This window comes from Manacus candei, unplaced genomic scaffold (assembly GCF_025592945.1).
Source record: "Manacus candei isolate 608988 ecotype Guabito, Panama unplaced genomic scaffold, ASM2559294v1 h1tg000003l, whole genome shotgun sequence".
Lineage (NCBI taxonomy): Eukaryota > Metazoa > Chordata > Aves > Passeriformes > Pipridae > Manacus > Manacus candei.
The window spans coordinates 20,655,150-20,676,230 of record NW_026138051.1 but is presented as its reverse complement, the minus strand read 5'-3'; the positions used below and the strand labels follow the sequence as shown (position 1 = coordinate 20,676,230).

Genomic DNA, 21,081 nt, shown 5'->3' with positions numbered 1-21,081 from the left:
TTTTTCGGTTAAGGGAGTCATATAACGGGACTCCCAATTCATCTCCACTCTCCAAGGGCAATAGGAAAAATCCAGGCAAAATTATTCCTATGGTACAACAACCGCTCCAATTTTCTGGTAGGACTGTATATGCCCTTTTTCCACAAATCCAAAAAAGTCCATTTGGTGCTTTCCAAAAATGTTTGGACAGGCTATCAGCATTTTCCCAAAATATTGATATTTCCGTTATTCCGGAAAAAGGGTTTACTTTGGTTTTATTACATTGATATAGTTTTTTGTTCGCATCCCACTCACAGTTGGGGCTCCTTTTTTCTGACCAATAGTTAGTTGGGGCTTGTGGGAAATACCCACTGTGAGTGGAGTTGGTTTTTAGGGTTCGCTTGCAAGGGGTTTCTCCGACTGGGTACGCAAAATGTGGTCCTGTTCTCCGTATACAATCTCTCCCTATTACTGTGGAGCTTAATATCCATCCTTCTGACCTATTCACTTTATTATGAGAAAATGTGTAATTTCCTTTGAGTATTTCTTGGGCATCCAGACTAAAACCTCTCCAGGGCCATTCTTCTGCCATTAAAGGCCCTCCGCATACCCAACATCGACTTACTCTTAACCCTTTTGCAATTTTTTCTGCTAGATCAACAAATAGATTTTGTCCCATTGCCGGGAGCTCAAAATTTCCATCTATCTCCCCTGTCAGTTCAGAATATAGGCTGCTTAACTGTGACAGCGGGTGGTTCTTGGATTGTTTTCTCTCAGTATTTTCAATGATTTCTTCTATTATTATTTCAGGGGCCCCCCATTCACTAGTGATATCCCAGCAAATCCATGTTTCTTTTACGGGACAACTTCGTCCTAGTCGTGTCCCTTCTGGTCCTAAGTTTTGTGCTATCCCATAGCGTCTGTTGCCTATCACACAGGTTTCTAATTTTTCCTTGTCATAACAAACTTCGTTCACATACTCATGTGCCATAAAGATGGTTACCGCACCTGTTTCATAGTATGCCTTTTGGTAACATTTTTGGCAGTGGTCATTGGCAACAACCACTAGCAGGAGCGCAGCTAAGATAAGCAGAGGTCCAGTATAGCATATACCTCCACTGTCCATGCCTATCGGATTGCAGCCGACAGCAGGATGGGAAGATCTTCTTGTGGCAAGTATAGAGGCTAATCTGGTCTTGCCCTCTATTGCTCTCTATTGCTCTGTCTTTGCGCTCGAGTATAGCTTGGCACTTAATAGCACAAAAAATTTTGTTGGTTGGTTATCTATTTCCTAATGCGCAGTCGTTCTCTAAGAACTATGGGTCTTAGTAGCGGTAGTCACTCCTTCGTGCTGGGTCTCCGATTTCGTTTGTTGGGAGTGGTGTTCCTTGGCTGTTGTCCTCTCCTGGAGACTGTAAAAACAAAATTTTACTTCCGGGTTATTTTCAGTTTTGGGTACTCTCCTTGGCATTTCCACTCGGGAGTGGAGGAAGGGGGTGTTATAGGCCCTTTGACTCTTGTACTATGGGTCCACCCCTTCTCTATAGTTCGTATTGCTGTTTCAGTGGTTAATACCACTTGGTATGGCCCCTCCCATTCTGCTTTGAGGGGCTCTTCTTTCCATGTTTTTATCAAAACCCAATCTCCCACTGAAATGTTGTGTATTTTCATCTCTAGTTTAACAGTTTGGGGAAGTAGTCCCTGTTGCCTGAGGTCGTCTAACCTCTTGGCTATTGTTGTGACATATTCTCTGAGGTATTTTTCGCCTAGTTCCAGAGTTGGACTTTGGTGGGTTTTATGGCACGATGGATAAGGCAGCCCAAATAACATCTCATAGGGAGATATATTTAGGTCTCTTCTGGGGGCTGTCCTGATCCGGAAGAGTGCTAAAGGTAAACATTTTGTCCATGGCAACCCTGTTTCCAGGGTGATTTTGGTTATGGTTCGTTTCAGAGTTTGGTTCATTCGTTCCACTCTCCCCGAACTCTGGGGGTGCCACGGGGTATGATGTTGCCACGAGACCTGTAGAGCCTCGCACGTTAATTTTAAAATTTTTGAAGTGAAATGTGATCCCCGGTCCGAATCTATGGTTTCGGGTAGTCCAAATCTGGGAACCACTTGCTCTAATAATGTTTTAACTACACTTTGGGCCGTGGCTTTTAAGACTGGAAATGCTTCTACCCAATGGGTTAAGTGATCTACAATTACCAATAAGTATTTCCATCTTTGTACAGGAGGAAATTCGGTGAAATCTACTTGCATTCTCTGAAAGGGTCTAGTTGCAAGTTCTCGCCCTCCAAGGGAGCGAGCTCTTTGTACCCTTTTGTTTACTTTCTGACAGATCATGCACTGGCTTGTTATTTGTTTAGCAACAGTATACACCCCCAGGTGCCCGTAAGCTCTCAAAAATGTTTCTACTAAGGCTTGGGTGCCCCAGTGTGTGCTGTTATGGAGTTCCTTTAGTACTTCTCGTGTAACTGCTTCTGATAGTATCTGTCTCCCATCTGAGAGAAACCACTTTCCCTCCTCGTCTTTCTTGGCTCCCATTTCAATCAGTTTTTGTTGTTCAACTTCAGTAAACACTGGCTGGGATACTTTTTTTGGAACTGGTATCAGGGCCATAATTTTTGCTTCAGGTGTCCTGAGGCTGAGAGCGGCCTCTTGGGCAGCCTGGTCAGCTCGAGCGTTTCCCTGACAGATCATATCTTTTCCCCTTTGGTGCCCCTTCACATGTACAATGGCAATCTCTTGTGGTTTTTGGATTTCTTCTAGCAAGGTTTCTAGAAGTTCACGATGACTTAAACCTTTCCCCTGGGAGGTTACCATTCCCCTCTCATGCCAGATTTTCCCAAATATATGTGCAACCCCCCAGGCATATCTAGAATCAGTATATATGGTTCCCATCCCACTGCCAATTATGCGTAGGGCACTGACCACTGCATAAACTTCACACGCTTGAGCAGACCAGTCCTTTGGCAGAGTCCCTGACTCCACCACTGTGAGATCTTCTCCATCAACTACTGCATAACCACTTTTTCGTTTCCCTTCTATGATTTTTGATGATCCATCTGTAAACAAATGTATTCCTCCCTCTATAGGGATGTCTAATAAGTCTTCTCTGATCTTTGTTTGGTAATCAATAATGTCTAAGCAATTGTGTGCAGTTATATCATTCTCGGTATTCCCTTGTCCATACAAAAATTGAGATGGATCTACACATGAGTTAGTTGTCAGGCTTAAGTCGTCTTTTTCCATTAATATAGTTTCATATTTTAGAATTCGAGAATCTGTCATCCACCTTCCAGATTTCTGACTTAAGACTGCTCTTACTGCATGTGGAGTGTGTACTTTAATCTTTCCTCCAAATGTTAATTTTCTTGCTTCCTCCACCAGTATGGCTGTAGCAGCCACCGCCTGGACACAGGCGGGCCATCCTCTGATTACTGGGTCTAATATTTTTGATAGGAAACCCACCGGCTTTCTGACTCCCCCCCAGTCCTGGGTGACCACCCCCTTGGCAGTCCCTTCTGAGGCATTCACGTAAAGATCGAAGGGTTTCTTTAGATCGGGCAAAGATAACACTGGGGCTTGGGTTAAAATTTCTTTCAATTTGTTAAATTCCTTCACCTCTTCTGGGGAGTATTCTGCTTGGTAGGCTTTTTCGGGTGCTGTGTCATTTGTCAACTTTTCGTACAGGAATTTTGTTTTACTGCTATAATCTAGAATCCATAGTCTGCAGAATCCTACTAATCCTAAAAACTGTCTGATCTCTTTCTTTGTTCTTGGGAGAGGGAGGTCTAAAATTCCCTTTATTCTTTCTGGGGTTAGCTTACGTCCTCCATTCTTTATAATGTGTCCTAAGTACTTTACTTCTTTTTCCACGAATTGAAGTTTATTCTTTGATACTCTCAATCCCTGTTCCCCCAAGAAATTTAACAGTCTTACTGTTTCCTTCTCTACTTCTTTTTGTGTTTTTCCGGCCACTAGTAAATCGTCTACATATTGTATGATGACGGTTCCTTCTTGTGTATCAAACTTGCTCATCACAGTTTCTAGGGCTTGTCCAAATAAGTTGGGTGCTTCTGAAAACCCCTGTGGAAGTACTGTCCACCTTAGTTGTTGTTTTCTTCCTGTTTCTGGATTTTCCCATTCAAAGGCAAAGATGTCTCGAGAATTTTCATCTAATGGACAGGTCCAAAATGCATCTTTCAAGTCAACTACTGAGAACCACTCATACTCGGGGGATATTCTACTCATTATGGTATAGGGGTTTGGAACAACTGGATGACGTACTCTAACTATTTTGTTGATTTCTCTCAAGTCTTGGACTAATCGGTAAGTTCCATCACTTTTCCTCACCGGTAAGATGGGGGTATTGTATGGTGACATACAGGGTTCTAATAGGTTGTCACGAATTAATTTCTCTATTACTGGTAGAAGACCCTTTTTCCCTTCTAGGGGAATGGGGTATTGTCTAATGCGAATGGGTATATTGGAATACAATTCTACTTTGAAGGGCGGTATTTCCAGTCTCCCTCGGTTCCCATCTTCAGCCCAGACTTGGGGATTTATCCCTAAGTCTTCACGCAACACAAAAAGTTTGACTGTCACCTCTTCCCCTTGGGGTACTATTCCCACCCCTAGAATGCCCATTAGGTCCCTTCCTAGTAGATTTACTCCAGCTTGTGATGTAATTAGTAAATCTGCTTCAATTATTTTCCCATTTCCTTTTATGGTTACAGCTGGGGCTATGGGTACTTCAAACGTTTCTCCTTTTGCTCCCATTACTGTAACTGTGCGTTTAGAAATCTTTACTCCTGGTGGAGGTTGAATTATGCAAGTTCTTTGGGCTCCTGAATCTACTAAAAAGGTAGTGTCTTTCTCCTGGGGTCCTATCTTTAAATTTATCAAGGGTTCTTTTCTTTCTTCTGACCCCAGGAGAAAGAACCCCTGACTTTCCTATTCTAAGTCTTCTTGTAATTGGTAGACTCGGATGTCTTTCCGTTTCTTATTGCATTCTTTTTGTATATGGCCTTCTTCCCCACAGTAGTAGCAACAAATTTGTCTTCTACCTTGCGTATTTGGGGTTCTTCCTTCTGTCTCCTTCCTGTCTGGCCGCTTAGTGAATTTGTTGACATATTGAGTCCTCTGTTTCCTTTGGTTTCTGGGTCCATGGCTATATCCTTTCTGGGGTTCTTCTTCTTCTTTTTGTTCTGTTGTTTGTTTATTCATCTCTTTAATTGTAGCCATCATTATTTCAATTTTATTCTTCTGTCTTTCCTCATCTCTTCGTACATACACCTTTTGGGCTTCTTTTAATAAGTCGTTCAATCCTTTCTCGTTCCAATCCTCTATCTTTTCTAATTTCTTCTTAATATCAGGCCAAGAATGTGTTACAAAACAGACCTTTAATAGTTCTTGTCCTGTTCGAGAGTCTAGTTGTACCCCTGAATATTGTTGTATATTTCTTTTTAGTCTTTCTAACCATTCTGACGGTGATTCATCTTTCTTTTGTCGATCATCAAAGGCTTTGGCTGAGTTCTGCCCTCGAGGGACCGCCTCTTTAATTCCTTTAATGATATAACTACGATAATCAATCATATTTTGCCTCCCTTCATCTGTGTTCTGATCCCAATTCGGGCGAGCTACGGGTATTTTCTGTTCCCCATTTTGACCATTTACTCCTTGGGGGTGTTCTCTGTTCCATACCCGGATTCCTGCAGTTTGAATCATTTCTCTTTCTTCTACAGTGAATAAACTCTTAATTATAGATTGCATTTCGTCCCACATGAATGCATTTGGGCCTAAAAACTGGTCCAATTGTTCTGCTAACCCTAGTGGGTCCTCTAGTAACTTTTTCATTTCCTTTCGGAATTCCCTGACTTCTGTACTGGTAAGGGGAGCGTTTACATATCCTACCCCTCCTTGTGCTCCGTACATGGGAACTTCTCTGAGGGGATAGAGTTTTCCTGGTGTTTCTGACTCCTGTTCTTTTCTCCTCCTTCGTGTTTGAGGGGGACTAGGAGGAGGGCTAGGAGGGGGAGGAGGGAGAGGAGGGGGAGGAGGGGGAAGGGGAGGGGGAGGAGGGGGAGGAGAAGAAGGAGGAGGAGGAGTTCTGTTTAGATCTTGTGCTCCATTAGCTTGGTTTCTGTCTGGGTTGTATGGAGGGGGGTTATTTAAACACTCTTCTATTGGATCCCAATTTGGGCCTTTTTTCTTTTTCTCGTTTTTGTTTGTTTTACTGTTTACAGTAACTGGAAAGAGTTTCATGGGTTTTAACCAACATGCCGCATAAGCGCTTTCTTCTTGGTTCCATGGTTCCTTTTTATTGACATAGGTATTAAGGGCTTGACAAATCCAGTTGTCAAAAGAGCCAAATTGGGGCCAGATAAGGTAGTCTGATTTTATTGGTTCTTTTGTCCATTCATATATGCAATATTGTATCATAGTTGCCTTATTTTTTCTCCGAGTCCACCTGGCTTCGTCCCATGTCTCTAACATTCTGCCTAAGGGGGAGTCTTGGGGAATATTAGGTATTTTTTCTGATTTTTTCTTTCCCCTCTCCTTTACAGTTGTTTTACTTCCCGTAACTCCCATTGTAATTAATTGATAGGATTATACACACTTTGCCAAAACTAAACAAGAAATACCAAACTTGAAACTTGGGAAAGGAAATACTTATCCCAGAGGTAGCGGAAAAATCTGCAGGGATTCCTACCTAGGGGTTGGCCGGGGGAGGACCCCTGCGGGAATGCCCCGCCCAGGGGTTGGCCGGGGGAGGACCCCTGCGGGAATGCCCCGCCCAGGGGTTGGCCGGGGGAGGACCCCTGCGGGAATGCCCCGCCCAGGGGTTGGCCGGGGGAGGACCCCTGCGGGAATGCCCCGCCCAGGGGTTGGCCGGGGGAGGACCCCTGCGGGAATGCCCCGCCCAGGGGTTGGCCGGGGGAGGACCCCTGCGGGAATGCCCCGCCCAGGGGTTGGCCGGGGGAGGACCCCTGCGGGAATGCCCCGCCCAGGGGTTGGCCGGGGGAGGACCCCTGCGGGAATGCCCCGCCCAGGGGTTGGCCGGGGGAGGACCCCTGCGGGAATGCCCCGCCCAGGGGTTGGCCGGGGAGGACCCCTTTAAACAAAGATAGGGACAATATCACTGTCTCAGTCTTCACCTGGGACACACACAGCACAGCACGCCTCTCTGGCCCCTGCCAGACCACGCTTCACCCCCGTCTCCTCCGAGCACGTGCCACCCCTCCAAACAAAGGCCGCACGCTCAGGCACACACACAGCACACCGCTCTGCCCCTCCACCGGAGCGCACGCCGCCCCCGTCCCTCCGGAGCAGGCAGGCACCTCCTCAAACAAAAGCAGCTACGATATCGCTCTCCCACCCGGGACTCACACAGCACAGCACACCTCTCTGGCCCCTGCCAGACCACGCTTCACCCCCGTCTCCTCCGAGCACGTGCCACCCCTCCAAACAAAGGCCGCACGCTCAGGCACACACACAGCACACCGCTCTGCCCCTCCACCGGAGCGCACGCCGCCCCCGTCCCTCCGGAGCAGGCAGGCACCTCCTCAAACAAAAGCAGCTACGATATCGCTCTCCCACCCGGGACTCACACAGCACAGCACGCCTCTCTGGCCCCTGCCAGACCACGCTTCACCCCTGTCTCCTCCGAGCACGTGCCACCCCTCCAAACAAAGGCCGCACGCTCAGGCACACACACAGCACACCGCTCTGCCCCTCCACCGGAGCGCACGCCGCCCCCGTCCCTCCGGAGCAGGCAGGCACCTCCTCAAACAAAGGCAGCTACGATATCGCTCTCCCACCCGGGACTCACACAGCACAGCACGCCTCTCCGGTCCCCAAAGGCCGCAACGCTCGGGTCTCCTCCGAGCACGTGTCACCCCTCCAAACAAAGACCGCAACGCTCGGGTCTCCTCCGAGCACGTGTCACCCCTCCAAACAAAGACCGCAACGCTCGGGTCTCCTCCGAGCACGTGTCACCCCTCCAAACAAAGACCGCAACGCTCGGGTCTCCTCCGAGCACGTGTCACCCCTCCAAACAAAGGCCGCACGCTCAGGGACACACACAGCACGCCGCTCTGCCCCTCCACCGGAGCGCACGCCGCCCTGCCCCTCCGGAGCAGGCAGGCACCTCCTCAAACAAAAGCAGCTACAATATAGCTCTCCCACCTGGGACTTACACAGCACAGCACGCCTCTCTCGCTCCGGTTCTGCTGAAAACGTATCAAACCCCTACTACGAGTTACCCCAAACTAATCTTTTTTCAATTTTTATCCCCCCCACTGTGTTTTTTCCCCCGGGAGTTCTCAGTCTCACGTCTCACCAATCACTTCGTCTCTTCACTGGCCAGTCCTCTCGCGAGAGACGTGGAAACGCAGTTAGAAAGACTCCCTCTCGCTTCGCGCCTTTAGGCACGTCTCAGTCACTCTCACGCACTCTCCCGAAACCCAATTAGTCCCCCTCAGCCAAGGGACCCCAACTTGCCCCTCCGAGGGACTCCAATCCACCCCCTTAGGTTTAAATGACTCCCTTACCGGGTTCTTGTGATTCGTGTGTTGCCGCGGTCTTTTTAACCCTATATGCCGGCCGGCTCTTCTGTTTTCCTTGTTCTGCAGCCGTATTTCCTGGGTCCTTTTCCGCAGCCGCCCTGGACCGGGGGGTCTCGTCCTCGGGCCGCCAAGCTGGGCGGGGCGCGCGCCTCCCTGGATGTTGGCCCCCCAGCCCAAGGCTGCCGGGCGTTGGATCCCGGACGAGCCCCCAAATTGTGAGAAAATTCTCTTCTATCAATTTATAGAAACGGCAAAAAAACTTTCGCAGGACAAGGAAACTTACAGAAAAGGATCCTTTATTTGCAGCGCTGGGTGCAGTCCCAAGCCGCCCGCCTGGAAAAGCACACCCCTCCCCGAGCCCGTGTCTTTCTTATACTCTTCAGTTACCCAATATCTTGAATATTCAGCAGGTAACAAGTATTTTACCTTAAAAGGGTACTTTTCAAACTGGCGGGTGGGTGTCACCCTCCCACCTGATTGGCTCCTCACTTGATTGGTCCCACCTGATTGGATCAGGGCATACCCCCTGTACAGTTTGATTGATTGGTGACGTACCCCTCTGTACATGTACAGGGGTAAAAGACACGTGGCTGATATTGTATCCTACCTCGGCCGCAATATTCCCTTGGTGTACAGCCCTGACGGGGCCTTTCACCTTACAATCTTCGCGGGACGCCTGAAATAAAATTAAATGGGAGGTAAGAAGGAAGTCCCAACACCCCGTTTCCTACTTACATAACTTTACTTATAATAAAACCAGATTATTTTATTTCTCATAATCTCCATCCCCCTGTGTCAGTTGAACCTGTGTGTCCATAAACCCTGTGATCCAGCTCCGGGTAAGCCCACACTGATGCTCCCCTGGATGCACAAGTACACAGGGGCAGAGGCCCTGCTGTGCTCACATGTCTCTGGCAATGGGGGTGTGCAATGATCAGGTGCTTCTGCTCCAGTGGAGAACAAACATGGATTTCTCTCTCCCCAGCTGCACCTGTGCCTTCCACTGTCCCTCCCAGAATGGGGTTGAGCTGCCCAGAGACAGCCCTGGAGATAAAAAGGGGTGGCTGGAGAGACATGACGGGACCCTGGAGGTACACTAGGATAGAAAGGGGAGACATCTCTGGCCTGAGCTCAACTGAGACATTAACCAGAGTCTTAAACATTCATATTTGTGTCGCTGTTGGAATGGACTGCGACAAAAAGTATCCAGCAAGAAAGTTTATTGGAAAGAAAAAAGGGAACAGCGGCCGCCGTGGAGCTGTCTTTACAGCTCCTTAAATGCAGGTTTTTAGGCTCACGTATTCTACACAAATAGGTTAATTCAAATACACAATCCACAATTCTCAATAGGTGGATTTTCTCAGTCTTACTTTCTGTTATAGATTAGGAAATCAGGGGAATTTTTCTTCCCCCTGCCCCACTCCAAGGGAAAAAAAACGGAGTGAGTGGGGGGGGGGTGAAGGGAGGTCATTAGTGTTACAAAAGATGTAGCCTGCCTAGGTTAATGGCCCATTTTGGAGGGGGGGGGGGAGGGGGCTGGTTCTGTTCGGAGGCGAGGAGGCAGACGGCGTGGCTGGCTCCCTGGGTGCAGACAGGCATTTTTGGTGAGGGGGACCGGAGGTCTAGTTTTCTTTTGGCTGTTCATCCTGGTCAGCTCGACTTCTTATCCTGCTGGCTTCGACCTGCCTGTCTGCCCCGCTCCCCGGAGCTGTTGTGCCTCAACAGAGTGTGCTTGCCCGCGGGAGAGGAGGGGGAGTTTTTCTGAGATACCACCACCTGAGACTGCGGTGAGTCCCCGCCACTTGAGACAGCGGTGAGTTCCCATGGGAGTGTGCTGCCTGCCTTCCTTTTCGTCCCCACAGAGGGAAGGACCCCCATCTTGTTCTCGGCTTCCCCACGCGGTCCGGGACCGCTCTCTCCGGCCCCTCTTCCCGCGGGTGACTGACGGAGCCCACAGCGCTCCCTGCAGACCACAATTAGGACTGTGCTAAAGGACAGAGAAGTATTCTAGACCTTTTTTGTTGTTGCTGTTGTTGTTGTTTTTCCCTCTGAGATTGCTGTCTGGTTCTTCTGTGGTTTTGTTGCTGTTTTTGCCAACATATATATATTTTTCAATGAAGGGTTATTATTTCTTCTGTTTTTCCACATTTTCCTTGAGTAAAGCCCCTTAATTTTGATATTACAATTGCTGAGAGAGAGGAGTTTGGTCTACCTCATAACTCATCCTCCTTAGCAAACAGTTCAGTCTCATCAGACCGTGACACTTTCTCACAGTCTCTCTGCACATCTGTTCTTGTTTTCTTCTTATGTTTACATTCTACTTAGGCACTTTGTTCAAAATAAGTCCTTGTTCTCATGGGACAGCGTCCTTGTTCTCACGGGACAGCTTTCTCCTGGTGTTTTTCTCCTCTCTCAGGGTGCATCAATATTTTATCAGGATTAAGGCCTCTATTCTCAATCACCTTTTCATTCCATGTTAGGGTCTCGGTCCAGCCGAGATTCCCCACGTATTTGTACTCTTCTAATGCCCCTCCTTTCTTGTCTTGGCTATCCTTCTCAAACAAAAAACACAATGAAAAGTCACTTGTTGCCCTGTCTATACCCAGAACAGCCTGTGCCTATGAGGTCACAGGGCCATATCTGTTCCTGCACCAAAATTGCCATCAGTTGCTAGATACAGGTTTGCATTAATATTGAGGTTTTACACAAAGAGAGCTTTGCAGATTCCCATGTTGACTGCCTTTGTATGTCTCTATATGAGCCCCATGAACCAGGTTTTGGTTACAAACCCTGGAGACAGACAGCTCTTAGGGCAGCATTTCACCAGACCCCTCTACTGGGATAGGCCAAAGGCAGCACCTTTCCCTTTGGGGTGCAACTTCATGCTCTCTTTACAGCTCACAGATCTTCCAGGCTTTCATATTTGTCTCTGCCCCTCTCAGAGAACTTGTGTGGACACTTTTCCTGCCTGCACCAGATGATTTCACAGAACTGGGAGGGGGTGTTTTAGTGGCAAAGGGTCTGGGGGTGTTTTGAGGCCTCTCCAACCAAACGTTTCCTTCAGGAGAGCTAAAGCCATGACTATAGGGGGAACAGGAGAAATGCAGCTCCTCCAGGAACTGCAGCTCCTCCAGGAATTTCCAGCACATGCCCACAGATCCTCACAGAGGGGAGAGACAGACATCAAGGTTCCACGTGAACGCCATCTTGTGTTGGATAACACAGGAGGTGGCTGCATCCCCTCTCCCTTTCCCATAAGCTGGAGATGCTGCTCTCTGGGAGCAGGAGGGGCATCAGTGGGGATTCAGCACAGCTGGGTTGGTGCAAGTCCAACAGGGCTGAGGACAGAGCAGGGGCTGAGCACAGCAGAGCAGGGCAATGGCAGCACAGTCCTTGGGCACTGCCCCAACTGGGCTGAGCCCAAAGGGGAGCTGGGGCAGGGGTTGGTCCTGCTCTGTTCATGAGAGACAGGGGACAGAAGCAAGTCCAGGGCAGGGAGGGCATCCCCACTAGGGATGGAGATGTTTCCAGGTTGGGCAGTCCCAGTGCCCCAGTGGCTCCATCTCTCCAGCATGAGGGTGATGATGGGGGCAAATGACAAGAGGAGCAAGGTGAGGACACAGCACAGGATCCAGATCCAGAGGGGAATGGCTGGCTTTGGAAGAGGGGAGGGTCACAATGTGGACAAGACATGTCCAGAAGGAAGGAATGGTGGAAAGGGCTCACAAATCACCACTTGCTTCTGGGTGGGAGCACTGTCTTGGTGGAGGCGTTGCTGCCTGTCAGAGAATTGCAGAGCTTGTGAATCTCACAGTGTCTTGTGCAGGGACCATCCCTGACACTGAGCAGAGTCCCCAGATCACATATTCACTGGATGAATATGGAAAGATGCAGCTCATGCAAATCTGCCCTATTTCCTTGACATTGGTTCTTACAGGTATAGGAGAGACAGGAGAAGGTATGATGGGGAGAGGAAGCAGAAATGCCCTTAGAGTCAAGCAAGATCTCAACTGATGATCCTCTCACAGTGTCCTGGAGGTGGCAGCTGGGCAGCCCTTGGGCCTTATGCCAAGGGTCATGAGGAAGGAATCACTGACCTTCAGTGGCTGTCCCTGCCTGGGAGCTGGACCTGCTGCCTGGGAGGAGAAAGGCACAGGCTGAGAGTCTGCAGCTCCCCCAGGTACTGCACAGACTCAGCCACTGTGGGGACCCCCTGATCCACCATCTATCAACTCTGGGGATCAATGAATGAATGCCCTGTGGCTCTGGATTAGATCTGGCACCACCACTGTCCCCTTTCCGTGATGCTGGGGCAGGAGAGGAGCAGGATTCTCTCCCGGGACTGGGAGGAGTGTCCCTGGTGCCAAAGGCTGGGCTGAATTGCACACTGACCCCCAGCATCCCAAGAGCCCAGGGACATGTCATGGGGCAGGGTAGGGTGCCCTCCCTCACCTGGGGTCTGTTGGGCCTATGAGTATTGCCTGCCTGTTCCTCAGTGCCAGGACTCACCTGTGACTCTCAGGTTCTGGGGAGCACTGAGGGCAGAGTTTCTCACTCGGTTGCTGTTGTCCTTGTGCTGGTATCCACATGTTTATGTCCTGAGCTCCCACTCATCATGGTTAAAGACACAGAATAGCTCAGCTGCCCCTGCTGGGCTTTCAGGCTGTTCACCTCAAACCCCTTGTGGCATACTAAGGCACGGACTCCAAGGAGTGTGGTATAATTGAATCATTTATTACAGTTCTTTCACGGTTTATATACCGTTACATCAGCAGTAAATTCTTTTTAGTAACTTTTCTCTATATCTACTTTTTAGTTAAGCATTCACTGTCTAGGAGAAAATTACTCTCAATTAATTTCCCACACACAAGGATACATCTCACCACATCCGCATTCATCTTGCCAAGTTCCCCTTCTATGTTTCTCCCAGGGTCATATAATCTCGGTTCCCTACACCCACTCCTTACAAAAGATGAACTCTCCCTGCTGAGTCTTGGAGGTGATCTTGGAGGGCAGGAGCTGGGAGGTCACCTGGAGAGATGGCACAGGGATGGCCTGGTACAATTCTACTTTTTTCAGGGCTGCAAAATGTCTCAGATCTGGGTGGGGAAGAGTTTCCTCTTCAGGGGTTCACAGTCACAAACCAAAACCAACCAAACCAACCCCAAAGAACAAAGCTACTGGTGGAGGGGCTCGGAACAGACTGCTCACAGGCCAATATGGTCGGCAAAATGTCCGTTTATTAGAAGAAGAACGTTTATTATATACTGTTGCTACACCTGGACGTGTGATTCTTCTTCACACAGCATTGGATACATAAGAGAAACATACTTTGTTGTCCGGTGTTAATTGGAGCATCGCAGGTGTCCATAAGAGACGAAAAAACTTGTTTAGCTTTCTAAGACTCCTCCTTGACCTTGGCAGGGAGCCTTCTCTGAAGTTCTAACTTCAGAGCCTGTAGCCATGTTAGCTACGCAGCTTCTTTTGTTGTTTGTGCTTTAGCTATGCCAAGGCAAGGCCCTCAAAATGCAGGACAAATTGTTCACCCAATTTTGCCATCTACACAAAGCCCCTATTTCTTCCCAATTCCAGTCACCCACAGCTCCATTTATGGACCTATCCCGGTACTCACCATCCCCTGGGGAGCTGCAGATGTCCTGGGCCATCACAGTGGCACCTGCACCCTGGGGCACAGACGGTTTTGGTCAGAGGGGCAGCAACCCAGCTCAGCCCGGTGCCCCTGTCCACGTTCCCACCTGCAGAGTCTGTGCTGGGTGAAAACCTTCCCACCCACATGGCTCGTTCCTGAATCTCCCTTGTCTCCTGTTTGACACCTCCCCAATGCAATTTTGGGTGGGTTTGTGGTTCCAGGTGGATACCTCTTGCTCTCAAAATGGCTCCAGCATATATCAGGTCCCACAATATAAATCCCTCAGAGGGGCTGGAAATCGCCCCCTTTGCTCAGAGGTCCATGGGAGCTGGAGGAAGCAATCATCCTCCTGCCTTCCCCAAAGCAGCTCTGTCCCTCATTGCTGCACAGCTGCTCCACACACCCTTTCCCTGGGTCCTGCTGTACTTTGGGGGACATGCAGCCATTGGGTCAAACCAGGGCAACGCTGTGGGGGAGGTTGCAGGGGGCTGGGGGACCCATCTGGCTGCTCAGGCCAGGCCTGACCCTCCTGCTCTGATCTCACAGCTCTGACAGCAGTGTCCTCAGGGAGGAAGTTCTCTGGCTGTGCAGATCAACGACAGCTGGACGGGCTTCTATTGTTGACACAGTTAGGGTTTGCACAGCTTGTTTTCTCATAGGCGCAGGTCTCGGAGCTGGGAGAGCAAGTGAGGCTCTCTCAGGAGGAAGGACTGACCATCATCTCTGCCAAACATCTCTGATCAGAGCCCAACCCTTCATTTCTCTGTCTCAAGGCAAAAGCCATTCTGTTGGAGCCTTTCCTCCCTTCCAGGTCACAGATGATCTGGGAAACATCATAGGAAAGGAAACAACAACAAGAACAAATTCAATCTGAGTAAGTGTGTTTTAACCTAACAGGGCAGCAGTGAAGATGTGTAAATCCTAAGCCTGGTGTTCTCTTTTGCAGTTGTCCTGAGCTCATGGGAAGGACAGCGGGTGCTGGACTCAGCTGCTCACACACAAACCTCTCATGACAGCAGAGATGCCCTGGGCTGTCCATCCTTATACCCTCAGAAGGGCACAGCTCTGTTCCACAGGAGAGCTGCCTCACTCTTGGGTTTGGGGTCACAGCTCAGATCCTCCACATTTTAAGATCAGCCAAGCCCATAAGAACATACCTTGTCCTTCACTAGTTGCAATTCCTTTTCCTGAAGTCAAGGCTGATCCCTGACCAATATGATTGTCTGCATTTGAACTACTCCAGTCAGGGGCAGATGGGGAAGGTTTTGCACAGGTGACCACAGAACCTAGGAGAGAACAAGTGGAACAGACTAAGCTGAAATGACAGTTTTTATTGATTTACTTATTATAGGTAGGAGTTTTTTTTCAAGAGACAGGTCTAGACAGTACGCAAGTATCACATACAGGTGAACTGCTACAAATCCTATCCCTATAGATTTTCAGTCCTTTGTTTTTAAAGAGAATGCAAACCAAGTTCAGAGACAACCCTCAAAGCAGCAGCAAAAGTATTTGTCCTAGCACACACCCACACCTAGAGCATTCAGAAAGGAAACTTCTCTAGACTGCCTTCCTTCCAGCTAGCGGGAAACTTTCTTTGAATATCTGCAGTAAGTTAAAAGTGGCATGATATTAAGAAAGCATGGAAAACACTGTTGTGCAAAGACAAACCCAATGCTTTAAAGCACAGACAGACCCTGCCAGTGACATCCAAAACAGGAGAAAAATCCTCTGTGTGTTCAATGTGCACAGAGGGATTGCATTACAGTTGAGCTTCACATTCCCTGGACTAGACAGGTAGGTCTGCAAAAATTACTAAGGAAATGCTTGCAATTTGTTATTAAATACTTCACCAACTTCTCTCCACTACAGCCTAAATAACGTACTACAATGAGTATTGTGAAATTCAAACAGTAATGATAAGCAGCATGAGAAAAGCTTCATTCTGACAAAATACCGAAACGTCTCTCTAAGAGAGTGCAGTCACAGTGTCCAAACGCCACAAAGGAAGAAGCAACGTTTTAGTTCAAATAGCTCAGCACCATACATTCCTCCAGCAAAAATTCAAATTTGGTCTGGTCTAGAGCTAAAATTCCACTCCAGTAGTTTTAGGATCAGCAAACCCAATGAAATGAAACAATCCTCCATTCTCCAATCCAGCAAGAGACACTTGTGCAATAGTTAATAATATCTGCCACAACTGGAGATGGAGGGAGGGACAAAAAAAAAAACAAAAACAGAACTATTCTACGAGCTCACTCTCTATTTTTTTCTTTTGAGAAAAATCAGAGTTTCTCTTCCCTCCCAGGTGAAAAGTGAGTCTTCTCCCAAAAGAGCACACTCTCTAGTTTTCTCCACACTTCTCTCTCATGGAACTGAACCAAGCAAATCTCCATTAACTCTCCAAGTAGCAGAGGCCAAGCCTCAGTCAGCAGCAAGTCAGTAACTTTATTGCTATTTCTGTGCTACGATCAGCTACCTCCTCCAATATTTCCTGCAATGCTAATGGTAAATCCTTTACATGTGCAGGAGAAGCCAAGGTGAGCTGTGATTACCTGGAGTCCCAGGGAACCGAGGGGAAGGTGGGGAACAAGCAGAGAGCAAACCCCCCCAGCTGCTTCTCCCTGCAGCCCACACGGCAAGTGCAGTTGCCCTGGGATTTCATGCCCCCTGTGTCTTTTGCGAGCCTAACAAGTGAATAAGCAGGTACTGCAAGATACGCTTCCTCTATACCTGAGGCAGCACAGACCCTCCCCGAGGAACTGCAATGCCAGAGCACATCTGAACATGGCCCTCCCGCCTGCCGCTCTCTCCGCCCCTTCTCCTCGCGGCGGCACGCAGGTGCGGCTGCCCAGAGGCAAGAAACTTGCCTGTCAGTTCCCCTCCCTGCAGTCCCCGATGGCCGCGGGAGAGGCAGAAGAGCGGCCGCGCCCTCGCCGGGCCCCGCTTACCCCGGGGACGATCTCCTGGAGAGCCAGACGTTGGATCTGCCGCCGTGGGTCGCTTCCGGGGGGGAACGCGGCGGCGCAGCCCCGACAGCACCTCCAGCGCACGGCGGGACCGAGCGGGGCGGGAGCGGGAGCAGAGCGGAACGGAGTGGCAGGGCGGGGCGGCGAAGCCGCCTGAGCGCCGGTCCGCTTTCTGCGTGTGGTCCTCGCTTGTCAGCCGCGCGCCGCGTCCCCAAGCGGGGCTGCCCGCTCCGGTGCCTGCCGCCGGCGCCCGGCGCCGCCGAGAGCCCTGCCCTGTCCTCACAGCGGGAAGCACTGCAGCGAGACGGCGCTGCGAGCGCGGGGTGGAGGTCCGGGTAGCGGTGGAGCTCAGGCAACAGGATAGACGCCTCTCTGAGGCAGGGGGCCTCGCGCCACCATGTTTAGTGTCGTCCTGGCTCATTTCCGTTCCTGGTAGCGCCATCTTTACTTCTGGCTTGGCGGACTTCCGGGTCAGGGCCACCATCTTTCTGTACGGCATTGGAGGACTTCTGGTCTGAGAGCCGCCATCTTTCTGTGCGGCCTCGCAGGACCTCAGGTCCGGGGGGCGCCATCTTTGCTGAGGCGTTGAAAATATTCCGGTCGCTCCCACTCCCGGTCCCCAACTTTACCCTTTGAATGTCCCTCACTAATTTCTACGGTTTCACCTCAAAATCTTCATTTTAGTCTGCCCCCCCCCCCCCGAGAGAGACGGGAGACCACAAGTCCCGTCGTGCCCCGGGAACCGGCCAGGCCCCAGCGCGGCCGCTCCTTCCCTGCTCGGTGCCGCTGGTTCAGCCGCCTCCTGGCGGGCCCCGCCCCCGTGAGCAGGCCTCCGAAGGGCCGCCTCCCCCTCCCCGTTCTCCGCTGCTCTTCCCCTCGGTGCGGGCGGGACCCGCGAGACTCCCAAGAACAGCCGCGGCAGGCACCGCGCGTGTGCAGGGCCCTTCGCTGCAGTGCCACCCTTAAGTTCAGCAGGGGGCGCTGCAGTGCCATGAGAGTCACTGCGCATGCGTCATTCCCTCTCTTGACCGCCCTTAATTACCACGTGATCGCGGGCGTCTCACAAATGACTGCGCATGCACCGACGCCGCCAGCTTGGTGGACCTCCACCACGTGACCTTCTGGCTTCGCTTTCTTATGCGGACGCCTCACCTGCTTTTCTGGGGTCCCACTCATTCTGGGGCCCTTCCCTGACATTTCGCGCCTCCCCCTCCACTTTTCCGTGTCCCTGGGGTTCCCCCACCCACGTTTCGGGGTCCCCTTCTCACATTTTAGGGGTGACCCCCAATTTACGGTTCGGAGGGCGGGGGGTGGAAGTAAACGGGGTGCCCAAGAAGGGTTTTTTTCCTCTTTTATTTCACTTTTTATTTTATTTCCTTTTTAGTTTTCTTGCTTTTAATTTTTTTATTTTCTTTTGTATTTTATATTTCCTTTTTCATTTCGTTTATTTTTTATTCTCTTTATTTTTCATTTTCTTTTATTTCTTGTTTGGTTTTTATTTTTTTATTTCTTCCAGAGAGGGAAACACTGCAGCTCCTCTGGGCCAGAGAAAGGTTCCCCTGCTCTTCCTTTAAACACAACGCCTGGAATTAGTGCCCTGGAAGCCTGGTCCACTCATTCCAGGGACTGACGCTCACTCAGAAGGGCTTTGCCAGCATCAAATGGAAATTACATCATGGGCAAACGCACTTCCAGCAGGACTGCCGGGACACTCCTGGCCAAGGCGACCGGTCTGTGGAAGTTAGACCAGTGGCCACCCGGGGGGATTTTCCGGGGGATACTTCCAGGTTTTATTCTCCAGAAACTCCAGTTCTTTCTGGCACCGCTTGCTTCAGTCTTCCCTTGTTGGAAGAGGTCACTTAGTCTTTCTAGGGGCCAGATTGCCAAAGCCCGGCCAGTCCATTCCCTCCCGCGCTCAGGGCCCGAGGGGCAGCCCTGCCCCGCACAGGCCCCGGGGCTCGCCTTCAGGCCATCTGTCCTAAGGCTGGAGCGATCCTGCCATCATCCCGTGGCCACGAACGGTACAGAAAGCCCAGGGCCAATAGCAATTCCAGGCAGCTGCAGGTAGATGTTATCCCTTCCCAGCTTTTCGGGAGTGGGGGGGGGAAGGTGCCTTTCCTCGTCCTGCAGGGGCAGTCGTCCCCGCCGCAGAGCCCGCCCCGATCCTGGGCCTTCTTGAAGACAATTCCCCTGTCACAGCCCACTTCCTGCAGAAAAATTTCCGGGGTTTAATGCGGTTTTTTTTTTGTTGTATTTTTAAATTTTTATTTTATTGTTAAATTTCGTTATTATTCTCTTGAAAACCCGTGGAAGGCGGCCACCTCCCCGCACCACTACCCTACCCCCCGCCCCCGGCCGGTCCCCGGCCACTGCCCTGCCCCGCGGCCCCCCGCGCTTCAGGCCCGGCCCGGCCAACGCCTCGCTCTGCGCAGGCGCCGCTTCCAAGCCCGCCCCGAGCGCCGGGCCCTGCCTCGCAGTCGCCGCCTGGCGGACACGGCCGGGGGCGCCACTGCAGCCGCGCGCCGCCCCCCTCGCCCCCAAAGACCTCAGGGACTCCCGGAGCACAGATTGGCAAAAATAAACGTCCTGCAAGACCGACGTTGCTTTTCGGAAGTCTTTCCTTCATTTTTAAGAACGATAAAGGGCCCAAGCAACAATAAACGTTATTTCATCCCTTTGCCAAGAATAACCCTGCAGCTTGCCTTCCTTTCTGCACTGACAGCAGACAGCTTGGATGCCCTGATGGAAACATTAGACAGCTCTCTCCAGCGTTTCTTAAAACCTCCTTAATCTTTGCCGTGGTAAAACCCACCCTTTTCATTTGATCGAGAAAAACCAAACCAAATCAAACCAAAGAAACCCCACCATCTGACACGGGTCACAAGTTACAGAAGAGACTCCAAGCCACGGGAGGAAAGCTAACGAACAGGTGAAGTTTCAAGGAAATCGCACGTCTTCCAACATCCTGCTCGTGTTGCCTACACTGCCCCCTGGATATGACCCACTCCCAGGCATCTGCCCAGCAGCAGACACCACCGCTGCCCTCTCAAACAGCAGCACTTCAGCCACAAGCCACCACTGTTCCAAGAACCACAGTTGTAGATTGCCGTGCCCATCAGTGCTCTCAGCAGTCAGTTCACACTTCAATACTTCACTAAGTCTGCAGGAGGGCTTGCAGGACTTGAAGGCTCACGCTATTGTGTGGCACTCACTTGGTGTCTATGGAAACCATTCTGCTACTACGGAATGTTTTCTCCTAGGAAACACACCCATTACACAAGTTACACATCTGACCAAAAGGCAGCAAGTGGCCTCCAATCCCACCAATTGTCTTCTGGCTGTCACACATCCTTAGCCTTAGAAGGCAGGGGGCAGTTCCTGGGAACGCCATAAAACACCCTTTCTTTGGACTGCCCAAGGGCAAGTGCTGAGGGCACCCCCCAGCTCCTGCCCAAACATCCTGTCCTGTTCCCATCGATGCCAGGAGCCCGCAGCCTTGGAAAACACACGTGCCCGGGCTGCAGCTCCCAAGGGATGACGCAGCTATTCAAGCGCAAGCTCGCACGCCCGCGGGCAGGGGAGCGCTTACCTGGAGGGCCGCCGGCCCCTCCAACTCCCCCCCCCGCGGCAGCGCGGTCCCTGAGCCGCGGATGCCCCGCTCCGCCACAAGGAACGGACGGGCATGATCCGGCACTGCCGGGACGCCAGGCACGTGCACCCGGGCAGCGGCAGCAGCGAGTGCCAGTTCTCCCCGGCAGGCCCCGGGGCGAGGGGTGAGGGATTCCCTCCACCTGGCGCAGCCTCGGAGAGGTGGCGGCTCTCTGGGAGCACACCTGGAAGCAATGCCGCCTGCCCTCCGAGTGGAGGTCAGCACACCTGCCGTGACTCCTCTCTCGATTCAAAGAAATCTGTG

The 21,081-nt window shown here is 50.7% G+C and overlaps 2 protein-coding genes across 5 annotated transcripts in view; one reads left to right on the top strand and one right to left on the bottom strand.

Moving 5' to 3' along the window:
• Positions 1 to 8,771, top strand: part of LOC127471468 (uncharacterized) — a 185,287-nt gene extending 176,516 nt beyond the window's left edge. The window contains exon 92 of the mRNA XM_051788394.1: positions 8,646 to 8,771. Coding sequence (XP_051644354.1) covers positions 8,646 to 8,771 — 126 coding nt within the window. The remainder of the gene's footprint in view (positions 1 to 8,645) is intronic.
• A 4,494-nt stretch (positions 8,772 to 13,265) lies between these two features.
• On the bottom strand, positions 13,266 to 17,910 carry LOC127470313 (uncharacterized). Of its 4 annotated transcripts, none has more exons than XR_007904265.1 (4): positions 17,151 to 17,900; positions 15,360 to 15,488; positions 14,185 to 15,025; positions 13,266 to 13,651 (listed from the first exon to the last, which is right to left on the bottom strand). XR_007904265.1 is itself a non-coding variant. In XM_051785703.1 (4 exons), coding segments are annotated over exons 1-4 (699 nt in total). In that variant the 5' UTR covers positions 17,668 to 17,910; the 3' UTR covers positions 13,266 to 13,650. The 4 variants fall into 4 exon arrangements, 3 of the variants coding, with proteins under 3 accessions (XP_051641663.1, XP_051641653.1, XP_051641674.1); XM_051785703.1 differs by having other exon boundaries at positions 14,185 to 14,236; positions 17,151 to 17,910; XM_051785693.1 differs by having other exon boundaries at positions 13,266 to 13,583; positions 14,185 to 14,236; positions 17,151 to 17,910.
• Between the last annotated feature and the right edge of the window lie 3,171 nt (positions 17,911 to 21,081).

What these genes read in the sequence shown, in the direction of transcription:
- LOC127470313 (XM_051785693.1), bottom strand. Translation starts at nt 17,667, where the DNA reads ATGCCGTACAGAAAGATGGTGGCCCTGACCCGGAAGTCCGCCAAGCCA. An exon ending in TCCAGGAGATCGTCCCCGGG is followed by an intron (nt 15,489 to 17,150) that starts GTAAGCGGGGCC and finishes GTTCTCTCCTAG; the next exon opens with GTTCTGTGGTCACCTGTGCA. An exon ending in TGCAACTAGTGAAGGACAAG is followed by an intron (nt 14,237 to 15,359) that starts GTATGTTCTTAT and finishes TCTGTGCCCCAG; the next exon opens with GGTGCAGGTGCCACTGTGAT.